General features: G+C 48.2%; 1 protein-coding gene across 2 annotated transcripts in view; it reads right to left on the bottom strand.

Annotated features, from left to right (window-relative positions):
• The window catches only part of PNPLA7 (patatin like phospholipase domain containing 7), a 135,930-nt gene that overhangs the window by 68,432 nt on the left and 55,342 nt on the right, over positions 1 to 12,156 (bottom strand). For both annotated transcript variants that reach the window (XM_059486427.1, XM_059486428.1), the window contains exon 20: positions 9,312 to 9,425. In XM_059486427.1, coding sequence (XP_059342410.1) covers positions 9,312 to 9,425 — 114 coding nt within the window. The remainder of the gene's footprint in view (positions 1 to 9,311; positions 9,426 to 12,156) is intronic.

Here is a 12,156-nt window from a genome sequence, read left to right as displayed (position 1 = left end):
CACATCCTGGATTTTACAGCCTCTCCAGCACCCAGCCCTGCAAACACCCCTCCTGCTGGCACAGCATCAGGCAGCTTCAATTTAAGGCTTGAAGAAAAATCTGCAAGAAGGCAACGAGTCAGAGCCCAGACAGATCAAACACCACCAGCAGGTTCCTAAATGAGGCAAAGATCGTTAATTGCCTGTAGTAAAGCAAATGCAGCTTTTGGACCCCTCACGCTGGGGATGGAGCTGAGCTTGGTTCAGTTGCTGAGGAAGGGGAATTAATCCTTGCTCATGATGAGGAACAGCAGTAGCAGTGAGTGCAGCCAGCTCAGTTAATCACAGTTAATCACAGTAACGAGCAGCAGAGCTGTGGATTGGACACTTGGCTGCCAGGACAGGTCTGCTCAGAGCTCCCCAATCTGCCAGGGAACACAGCTTCCCACCCCTGCTCCCTGCCCAGGCTGGGAGGTGACTCAGGAAGGTCACAGAGCACCTGAAGAGGCACTACAGAGGCTCATGGAGTGAGTCTGGAGCCATGGGGTCTGCCCAGGTCAGGGAGGTGACTGAGTTCACCATCAAAAATATCCCCAAAGCACACAAAACCTCTCTCTCCTGAGCTTATGCAAGAGTTTTCAGGCCAGAAGGACAAAATCTGACCTTACAGGTCTAAAAAACTGAGTAAATCTCCATTTCAAAAGCTCCTTGGGGCTGCAGGTGCATCAGTGCTGCTCTCCAGAAGCCCCAAACTTCTCCAGCTCCCACAGACACCACTGCAGCTGTCACCTCATCACCCTGGCCCAGGGCAGGATGCTCAGGTAAAACTCTTTCCAAGGGAAATGGCCATTTCTCCTCCTCCTCCTGCCACCCACTCCCCTTTCCAGATGAACTCCCAAGACATTTTTGTGCAGGGCAAAACAGGACAAAGAGTTTCTGTTTCTCCAGTGGTGTTGGAGAGCACTTCCCTCAGCACAATTCCACCTCTCCCACCCAGCTCATCACTCACCACCTCACCCACCTACAAACATCTCACCTTCCTGGCTGCTTCTGATCAACTCCATCCCAGTGAGACCCACTGAGGCTCTCCCAGCACCCCAAACCTCTCCTGTCTGCTGTGACAGTCTGTTCCACCACCTGCTAGAGAAGCTTCTGGGAAACCATGAATGTTCCCTCTGCTTAATTAATGTCCAATTACTCCACAGACCTGCAGCCTCTGCATTCATGGCAGGGCAAGGCCCAAACACCACATCCCAAGGGGTTGAATTTCCTTTCTTTAGGAAGATTAATTCCTGTTTCAAGAGCAGGATGTGGCCAGGCAGGATTTCAGCTCTGCTCTTGCTGGTGCAGCACAGAGCTGAGTGCTCCATCCATCCATCCTGGGGCTGAGGTGTTACCAGAGCACCACTGGCTCCACAGCCACTGCAATTCCCACAGCAAGAGGTTACAGTCACTCTGCAGTGCTGTATTTCCTAAAATCCCTTTAAATATTTCCAACTACTACCTACCCATGCTAATGTTCCAAGGCTGGGCTCTGGTTAAAGCTTTTGTTCCTTTTCAACTGTGAAACTCAAGAGTTCATTTACAAAAAGCTCTTTTGAAAAAGACTTCCAAGAGAATTCAGTCTGAAAATATTTTCCTGTGGACATTTATTTCACTCTGTGAATACTAAGGGATGGCCTGGTAAATTGAATTATCTGCTGATAGACAACAACTAATCCAAACAAAGCTTCCTCCATCATAGGTAACTCTTGATTCAGAGAAAACTATACATGAAGGGGGCCTACAAGAAACGTGGAGAAAGATTATTTATAAGGCCCTGGAGGGACAGGGCACAGTGAATGGCTCCCACTGCCAGAGGGCAGGGCTGGATGGGATATTGGGAATGAGGAATTGTTCCCTGTGAGGGTGGGCAGGCCCTGGCACAGGGTGCCCAGAGCAGCTGTGGCTGCCCCTGGATCCCTGGCAGTGCCCAAGGCCAGGCTGGGCAGGGCTGGGAGCAGCCTGGGACAGTGGGAGGTGTCCCTGCCATGGCAGGGGTGGCACTGGGTGGGCTTTAAGGTTCCCTCCAACCCAAACCAGTCTGGGATTCTAAATCAGGGGAAAATTTCACAAATTCAACACCAATATCCAAATTCACAGCCACAAATAACTGATGTGAGGTCTTGTGTACTACAAATCCCTTTTAGTTACAACAGAAGAAATACATAAAAGCACATGTAAGAAGAAAACATACAAACCCCAAACTATTCATCACCTGAGCCCTACCCTGCCCCAGGGTTCAGCTTTCACTGTCTGTGATGTTAAATCAAAGCTCCTATGCACAGAAGCCAAGGGCCAGGCCCAGGAAGCCTCCCCAGCCCTGGCAGGTTCCTGGCAGGACCCTCTCATTGTCTCCTGCAGGTTCCTGGGCCAGGACAGCAGCCTTGGCTGGAGTAATGAACCTGCCATGGCTGTGTCAGCCCTGCACAGCCAAGGGGGGTGTGCAGCCCTACAAACTGAATGGGGTTTCCCTCTCTGGGTCCTCCACCACCATCCAGACCCAACAGAGCAGGATGCTGCAGGGGACAGGAGCCTTGGAGGGCAGCTGTGGACTCTCCAATGCCTTTCAAGTCTAACAATAAAATGCTTCTCTCGTTCATCTTTTAAAACTTCAGTCACCCCCAAACTGCAATCACAGAATACTCTGAGAACCTCCTGAGCTGGAGAGACCCCAAGGATCCCCCAGCCCAGCCCCTGTCCCTGCCCAGCCCCCCCAGCAGCCCCACCCTGGGCACCCCTGGCAGCGCTGCCCAAAGGCTCCTGGAGCTCTGGCAGCCTCGGGGCCGTGCCCATTCCCTGGGCAGCCTGGGCAGTGCCAGCACCCTCTGGGAAGAACATTTTCCTCATTTTAAACTAAACCTCCCCTGACACAGGTCATTGGTCACCAGAGAGAAATTAAATATGTTAAATAACAATCTACTGGTGCCTCCACAGCAGAGCTTCACGTCCAGGTGTGATTTAGTTAAAAAATCTGTAAAAGGGTTTTGTGCCACACAGAGGCTCTGTGGATGAGCTGCCATGAGAAACAGGTCTGCCAAGGGTTGGCTGTTCTACAAATAAGAACAATGGGAATCAAATAGTGCAAACAGCCATTTTTACCCACACAAATACACAGAACAGCTTTTGGGAAGCTCTTTCCAGGAGCTGAGATTATCCTTGACCAGCTTTCTTAAGGGCTTTTTTTAAGGGACAAGGGAGGAGGAGAGGTAAATTAGATCCTCAGCTTGAATAAAACCAGGGTGTTATTGAAGTTTCACATGGCCCCAGATCAGACAAACACTGGCTTGTCCTGGAATCAGGGAGCTTAGCAAGGGGTCTCTGATTGAAACTTTGACGTTTGATCAGCCTGTGACAAAGCAAATCCTCAATGCTCCCTCACAACAATTCCTGGCACCTTTTCAAATGCTGCTGAAGCCCACAGAGGAACTGAAGCTTTATCCTGGGGTTGTTTGAGCTTCTAATGCTTGGGATCAATCATGTCTTGAAGAAAAATGTCATTCTGGCACTGGTGCTGATTAAATCCCCCCTCCTGCCAGCCTCACTCAATGACCACAGTGCTCCCACTGAAGTCCTTCTCACCTTTTCACATCTACTCCTCTTACAATCAAGGAACACTTACTGGAATGGGCCAGGACAACAAATGCAGAAGCACAGCCTCTCCTGACCTATCTCCAGTGCCACATCAAGCCCAAGCCATGATGCAGAATGTGCCCAGTTCTTGTGGGCAGCACTTTGAAAGGAGGGCACATTACAGAGCTCACTTTGTAAGGCAGATAACCCTGGGGAGGGCTCCAGCCACTTCACAGAGGCTCTGGCTCAAATACTCCTATGAAGATAGCAGAACTCCACTTGGAGATGGATGACAGGTTCTGAATATATTTAAAGCCCAAGGGCAGACTCAGAGAATTAAAAGAAAGATGCAGAAAAACTCTTTCTATTTCTCAGCACGCGTTTCCAGCACGCCAAAGGTTGTCTCACAGTTCAGCCCCCACAGCTCCCAAGCAGATTCTCAGCAACCAGCAGGTCTAAATTCCAAGTTAGAATTCTAAAAACTAACTCAGCTCAAAAGAGTCAAAGCTAATCTAGGAAATGTGATCCCAGCTCTGCAGCAGTGCTGGAACATCTCTGTGATCTGCTCACAGATTTTTGTGCTCTCGCTGCTGCCTCGACGCTGCTTTGTGGTGCCAGGAATCGTGAGCTGGTTCCCTGTCCTACTTTCCAGAACTGAAGGCAGGGATGAAAATAGAAAGAATCAATTCCTTTCCACTCCTGCAAGGCTGGAGAGCTTTGAACAGCACCAGAAATGAGCACAGAGGCTGTCAGGGAGCAAATGCTCTGGCTGGCAGAGAACCCTGAGGGCTGTGCTGGAGAGCTGGGGGCACCAGGTGCACAGAAACATTAATTTTGGCACAGAAGCATTAATTTTGGCACCATGGGCCACTTTCCATTGGGAATGTCTAGGATGCCATATCCAGAGTGAATCAAGGTTGAGATGCTTTCCTGAGAAGCCACAAAATGTAAGCTTGACTTCTGCAGACTGAGCAGGATCTAGAAATCAACATCTGTCACTTCTGGGTACATAATCTGGAGTTTTGGCTGTTATTTATAACTGAGGTCAGGCTCCCCACATTCACCCATCTGTTTCAGCCCTCAGAATAACCTGAGCTATGGTGGGTCACTTGGAAGATCCCAGCAGATCAGCTCTTGTCCCTCCCAGGACCAAAGCAGCTCTCAGGAGACAAACCAGAAGGCAGTCACATGGATCTCCCCAAGGATCAGCCATTCCACTTCTCCAGATTGTAGATCTGAGCTCAAGGAACTGGAATGACTGCCTGGACTAACAGAGCACGATTTCCCTCATTTCACACAGTTCTCACTGCAAGCACCACCCACGTCCTACAATTTTCTTACGCACCAGGTAATGTTTTCTTACAATGCACTCCAGAGTTGGAACCCTTCCTGCATCACCTACAAACACAGCATGGCTGGGGAAGAGTCTGCAGGATGGAGTCCTCCCACTAATTCCTAAAATAAAGGGGTTTTCAGCCTCCATAGGAACTGTCTGGAGCCTGATGAGGGGGCAGCTCCCATCTCTGCTCCCTGTGACAGGGACAGGAGCCAGGGCACGGCTGGGGCTGGGCCAGGGCAGCTCAGGCTGAGCTCAGGGCAAGGCTCTGTCCCCAGAGGGTGCTGGCACTGCCCAGGCTGCCCAGGGAATGGGCACGGCCCCGAGGCTGCCAGAGCTCCAGGAGCCTTTGGGCAGCGCTGCCAGGGGTGCCCAGGGTGGGGCTGCTGGGGGGGCTGGGCAGGGACAGGGGCTGGGCTGGGGGATCCTGGGGGGTCCCTCCAGCTCAGGGGATATTTTGTGGTTCCTTGGTTCTGTAAAGCTCAAGGGTAACAAACAGAGGGAAACCCAAGCTCAGGAGCTGCCCAGCTTTTGGCTGTTAACACACACACATACACACCATTCAGGCTCTGCAGAAGCTGCCAAGCACACCAAAAAAATCCAGTTCTCCCTTGAATTCAGAGAGGATTTTACCTGACTTGGGGAGCAGCACCTCTCTTTGATCACTGTCCAGCAAGTGAGACTCATGCCAACTCACCCTCAGCAGGCAGGGCAGGAGCATGGAGCTGACAGAGGCAGAGCTGCTTCCTGCCCTGTGTTTTTCTGCTTTGCAGAGGGAAATCCTCCACCACTGCTGAATCACCAGCCAGCTCTTGCTACCCAGTCAATTATTTCAGAGCTATTGCACCTGCTATCCCTTCATTACTTTATTACTTCTGCTTGAATGGGGAAAACAACATCATAAACCCTGTGTATAAATCACTCTCCTAGAATAACAGCCAAGGAAATAGGACAGAATTCATTTGGTCCATCCCTCTGCTCAGCACTAAGCATTACTCCACTGATTGCTTTAGAAGAGGTTATAAAAACAAGTAACAATCTTTTAGTCTTTCTGGAGAGTAGAATGAGCTTTTTCTCACTGCAACTGCTGCCATTTCAGCTCAGTCCCAGTTGCTCTGTTCCAGTATGGTGAACAGCATCTGCCCTTTCTAGCACAAGATAATTTTATACATCTGAAAATAGCTACCATGTCTTCCCTTAACCTTCTATGGGCTTTTTGTCTTTATAGGTCAGTATTTCTAACCAGCACTCAGCTGCCTCTTTGTGCTCCAGACTCTCCTCCTTTGGTCTGCCTCTGCCTTCAGATGTGCTGCCAAAGGCTGGTGCTGAAGCTTTTCCAGCATCAAGGAAATATCAGACTTTCTTCACTCCAAAAAGCATTCTGCTAGCATAGTTATGGGGTTTTTGCAACTCTGTGACACTGCCCAGGCATGGACAGCTTTTGATCCTCTCATGCCTGGATTCTTTTTCTAATAAAGTGAACCAGCCCTTGTCCTCTGCACAACATTTATCAGTTTCCAGCTCAAGCATTTCTCTCCAGTAAAATCCTTTCAAGTTTACTTTGGCTGTTCTGGTTCTCAAATTTCTACACTATAGCTTTGCTCCATCACTTCAATTCTCTCTCACTTCCTTCCTCTCTTACCTGCATCCAAAGCAGGGTGGGCAGCAGGGCAGGGGGATTGTGCCCCTGTGCCTGTGCCCAGGTGAGACCCCACCTGCAGAGCTGCCCCAGCCCTGGCCCAGCACAGGGAGGAGCTGGAGCTGCTGCAGAGATCCAGAGGAGGCTCCAGGGGGATCAGGGGATGGAGCAGCTCTGCTGGGAGGAGAGGCTGGGACAGCTGGGATTGTGCACCTGGAGAGGAGAAGCTTTGGGGGGACCTCAGGGTGGCCTTGCAGGGCCTGGAGGGGCTCCAGGAGAGCTGGAGAGGGACTGGGGACAAGGGATGGAGGGACAGGACACAGGGAATGGCTCCCACTGCCAGAGGGCAGGGCTGGATGGGATATTGGGAATTGGGAATTGTTCCCTGGCAGGGTGGGCAGGCCCTGGCACAGGGTGCCCAGAGCAGCTGTGGCTGCCCCTGGATCCCTGGCAGTGCCCAAGGCCAGGCTGGGCAGGGCTGGGAGCAGCCTGGGACAGTGGGAGGTGTCCCTGCCCGTGGCACTGGATGAGATTTGAAGTTCCTTCCAACCCAAAACATTTCCTGATGGACTTAACAGACAAAAAAGAAAACACACAAGGACAATGAAATCTTATTAAAATATTTTACCTTAAGTTTTTAAGACAGACTGAAGGCATTAACTGCATAAATCACCTACAGAAAGTCAATCTTATGTTCCTCTTTCTATTTCTAGTGGGGTTCTAAAACAAACTCATAGAAAAAAATGCAAGCTCTCACATTTTCTACCAGCTTAACATCTACTTAGAATTTCGAGACCTCAAACAGCAGCACGAATGTGTCTTTCTAACAACCTGTGTTGCAACACATTTCCTTAAAATATCTATTTTAGCATTTTGTTTCATTGCAACTAATTAGCCAGGCCATAGGCAAGTCTAGAGAAAACTGATTCCATACTGAAAAAGGTCAGGAATTTGAGGCTGATGGGCTTTACTCTTTATACATGGGAAGACATTTGAATTCTATTACAAATAAATGTTTTGAATTGTGCTATAATTGTAACACTCAAGCTCAATTTTAACTGCAAAGCAAAGAGATTCACAGCTCCACAGAGATCACTGTTCAGGGGAAAACAGCTCTGCCAGCTGGCAGAAAGGGAAGAGAGACACTGAAATAAATTCCTGCCCCAGATAAAGAGGCAGAATTAGAACCCAGCCTTAGTGCAGAGCAGTGCTCAAGGCATTGCTCAGTGTTCAGGCCAGGCTGGATGGGCTTGGAGCAACCACAGCAGGGAACAGGACAAATTTTAAGGTCCCTTCCAACCCAAACCAGTCTGTGACACTGGAATTTTACAGTCTGTATGTTTAGCAGTTGCATTTAAAATCATCCACTACACAAGCAGAAAGGTGGGTTTGAATCCTCCCTGGGTCATTCCCTCCCTCCTGGGTCAGTCCCAAGGACAGGGATGGGTGACAGCAGCTCCAGAGTGGATGGCACATGTCTGGGATGTCCCCAGTTTGTGGGGAGCTCTGTACTGAGCTCCCAGTTCATGAACCTGGGCAGGGAATCACATTAAATAGAGAGGAATAAACTCACAGGTCTGTTCAAATGAGCTCCAGGGACCAGAAGTTCCTTAATAAGCCCCAACAGAAATTCAGAAACACTTGAGCAAAAATAATCCTTACAGGGAAACCAGAAAGATTATTTGTCACTGACATAACTTCTGAACACTTATTGTCATAATTAAATTCTCCTGGCAATAACACAGATAAAACTCCATTTTGCTACCATGAAAATGCCTGAATTGAGGCTTTATATTGCACAGTTTAAAAAAAATATTATAGGTGCTAGGAAAGCAAGAGAATAAAGTATTTAAATCAGGTTTATTATTTTTGCAGGATTTTTTAAAGAAATCTGTTTTTTAAAAAAGCCTAGGTCTTCAAGACAGCAAAATGACAAATCAGAAATAATGTGAAGTAACAGCATTAAAGAATTGCCTGTGAGGCCAATGCAATGATTTAGTGCTTAGTATAATGTCCCTGATGCACTTAGGGACAAAAGAATTAAATTTCAAGTCCGTCAGTCTCCAAATTTGCAGGAGAGAGATATGTCAAGTGAATTAAAGAAGATGGATGAGCTGATGGATTCAAAGGGGGCAATCAGAGTCACAGACAGATTTGGCAGCTGCAGGAGGAGGATTCACAACCTAAAATGGCAGGAAGAGGGAAACCACCTCCCAAATATCAAAGCTGTGGAAATAAAGGTACAGAGAACTAAGGGTGGAGCCTTGGAGATAACTGGGATGGAGATAACTGAGTTGGAGATAACTGTGAGAGGGATAACTGAGATGGGGATAACTGGGATGGAGATAACTGGGATGGACATAACTGGAATGGAGATAACTTCTCTTCCTCTGAGCCCCAGGAGGAATGAATGACATTATTAAGGGATTTTAGAAGCCAAACTTGCATTTCCCATCAGTAGCACTAAGTGATTTCCACTTTGCTAACATCCTGCATTTAAGCAGAACTCCTCCCAGATCCACAAAGCAGCCCTGCATTAAAAACCTGCTACAGCTGATGGGAGGACAGAGCAAGGAAAGCTGCTGGAAGTCTGGGATGGATCCGCTCAGGCAGACCAGGAGCACGCAGCGTTTCCTCAGAATTCATCAATCACTCAGCAAACCTAGAGGATGTGGTGCTAACAGGCAGCCTGAGCCTCCCAGACATCCTTGGAGAGAGCCAGGAAAATGCTTTTAATTGCCTTACCTGGGGGAATTTGCGTTTGATGGAGATCAGGGCCCCCTCCGGGAGCTTGGCCAGCTCCGAGTCCCGCACGGCGTGCACCGTGGTGGCTCTGGGCTGGTGGGTCAGGGCCTCCACCTGCAACACAGGGACACAGTCAGGGACAGGGACAGAGCACCAGAGCATCAGGGACAGCATGAGGGACAGAGCATGAGGGGCAGCACACCAGGGACAGAGAGAGCATCAGAGACAGAGTTTCAGGGACAGAGGGAGCACCAGGGACAGAGAGAGCATCAGGGACAGCATGAGGGACAGAGCACAGGGACAGCATCAGGGACAGAGCACAGGGACAGACAGAGCACCAGGGACAGCTTCAGGGACAGGGACAGAACATCAGGGACAGAGCACAGGGACAGATAGAGCACCAGGGATGGAGAGAGCATCAGGGACAGAGCACCAGAACACCAAGGACAGAGCTTCAGGGACAGAGAGAGTACCAGGGACAGAGCATGAGGGACAACACCAGGGACAGTATGAGGGACAGAGCACCAGGGACAGTTCCCAGCCTGTACCAAACACCAAACAGCAGCACCAAGGAGCTGAGCCCTTCCCAAGGACCCCTGTGCTGCTCCCTCACAGCTGGAGCAGAGCCCTGCCTGTCCCAGGGGTGTCACCCAGGGCACCACAGCTGCCACAACCAAACCCCTGTGCCATGGGACAGCTGCAGTTCCTCACAGAATCAGAACCCACAGCTCCAGGGAGTCTCCAGAGTGGACTCAGCACCACAGCAGCCCTGAGAGATTTCCACCCCTCGGTGCTAATGGTGACAAAGCCATCCAAGAGCCAAGAAAACCCTATTTCTCTACTGCTCCCTCTTTCCTCAATGCCACCCTGAAACATTTCCATTTTATTCTAGAAGCTGAATACCAATGACCTTGAAATAATTGAGATTTCCTAAAAACTAAAAAAAAAAGTGGTGAGAGCAGGCTGGGTGAGCTTTGAGCAACCTGGGGTGGTGAAAAGTGTCCATGCCCATGACAGGGGGTGGCAACAAGATGAGCTTGCAGGTCTCTTCCAACCCAAACTAGCCTGGGATTCTAGGGGCAAATCAGCACATTTGGGCCAAAAATGAGCATTGCTTTTCCATTATTTAAAATTTTTTTACATATTTATGTTTGCCTGTGCTGTGTAAAGAGGAATGCCAGAATGGTTCAGGCTGATCCAGTCCCACCTCCCTGCTCAAGCAGTCACTCAGGGCTGTGTCCAGACAAGGAAAATCCACACCAGAACACACCTCCCTGACCAGTGCCCAATTATTCCACCTAGAAACGTCTATTTTATTGACAGTAGAAGTATAAAGAAGATGGTGACACAAAGAGAGTTAATACAGAGATTTGCTCCTTTATGGAGATTCTGCCACCATATAAAACAACCTGGGGTAAAAAAACCCAAAATGCAGCTGCTGCCCAAATCCCCACCTGCCCCAGAGCTGCCACTGCCTCTTGTGCTGTGTGGAAATGCAGAAATGCAATTTCCTGCTGGAGTCTCTTCTCATGGCCAGTGCCTTATCCTGCAGCATCCCCAGAGCCAGCAGCAACAGCCTGGTGCTCCATCCTGGGAGTTCTAGCAGCAGACAACTTTTATTGGGCTTAAAATCCATAGATCAGCCATTTCCAAAAGAATGGTTGTTGCTGTAGCAGCTGTAATTACTGAGGTTAAAACACAAACAGAAAAATCCCTCCCTAACTGCAATTTACTCACATTTCAAATCAAAGTGAACATGACTTTGCATTATTAATTTTCCACTAGAAAAAGAAATAAATAATATAACAGCTTAGAGCTGTTTGAGTTGTTTAGAAGTTGGGGGGTTGATGGTTTTATTTGTTTGATTAATTTTTGGGGCTTTCTTTCACGATTTTTTTCAAAACTTATATTGACAGTGAATTCCAATAGAAGCAATTAATTCCTCACACTACCATGGGTTCAGACACACAAAATGAGTACCAGATATGAAAATATTATTATTATTACTACTATTATTACTATCATATGCCTTGTGCAAAACACATAGCTCAGTGATCCCACTTCCACCAAGATCCCTCCCTGGAAGGCTCCATGCTCACAAAATGGATAATCCAGCCAAGTAGAATATCCTGAGCTCAAAAACTTGCCATTAGTGCAGAAAACTGAGATCAACTTGCAAATATTAACTTGGATTTCACCAGCACCAACTGCTCTGCATGCAAAACTGCACAGGGAAATTTAAAGCACCTTCATTTTGCAAACCCCAGCTTTTGTTTTTTGCTCAGGTTCCAGGGATGTTTTGCTCTGTCATCACATTTTAAACTAATTATATAGAAGGGCAAAGAAAAAATCATCTTTGTACATACATTTATGGAGAAACAAACCTTCTAAAGGCTCCCCAAAGGGCTGTATAAGATGTTCTAGTTTATCTCCCTCCCCTATTACCAGGTTTTTATCACAGGTTCTTGGCTCTGTAATTTACCTTCCTCCTCCTGAAAGCAGGTTAAGAGTTTCAGCTGTTAAAATCAAACCTTTCCTCTCAGCTCCTGACTGAGTTTAATTTGTATCAAGAAAAACGCTCAAACTGTCCGAGATCCTTTGCCACAATTTCTGTGATATATGAGAGCATAAAACCAACTGTGCTCCAAGGGGCTCCTGAGCCTTTCAGAAAAGATGAAATTTGTAAATTTGTAGAAAAGGCAATTAAATTTTAACTTTAAACACAGCCACAGGGAGGGTTTTGGAGCTCCCAAGTGGAACTTTGTCTTTTTGACAGAGCAGAGGGCACAGGGAGACCTTTTCCAAACCTCCTTCCCAAGGAGCCATTCAAATATCCAAATTTGCA

Source organism: Ammospiza nelsoni, chromosome 20, assembly GCF_027579445.1.
Source record: "Ammospiza nelsoni isolate bAmmNel1 chromosome 20, bAmmNel1.pri, whole genome shotgun sequence".
Taxonomy (NCBI): Eukaryota; Metazoa; Chordata; class Aves; order Passeriformes; family Passerellidae; genus Ammospiza; species Ammospiza nelsoni.
This window is presented reverse-complemented; position numbering and strand designations above follow the sequence as displayed.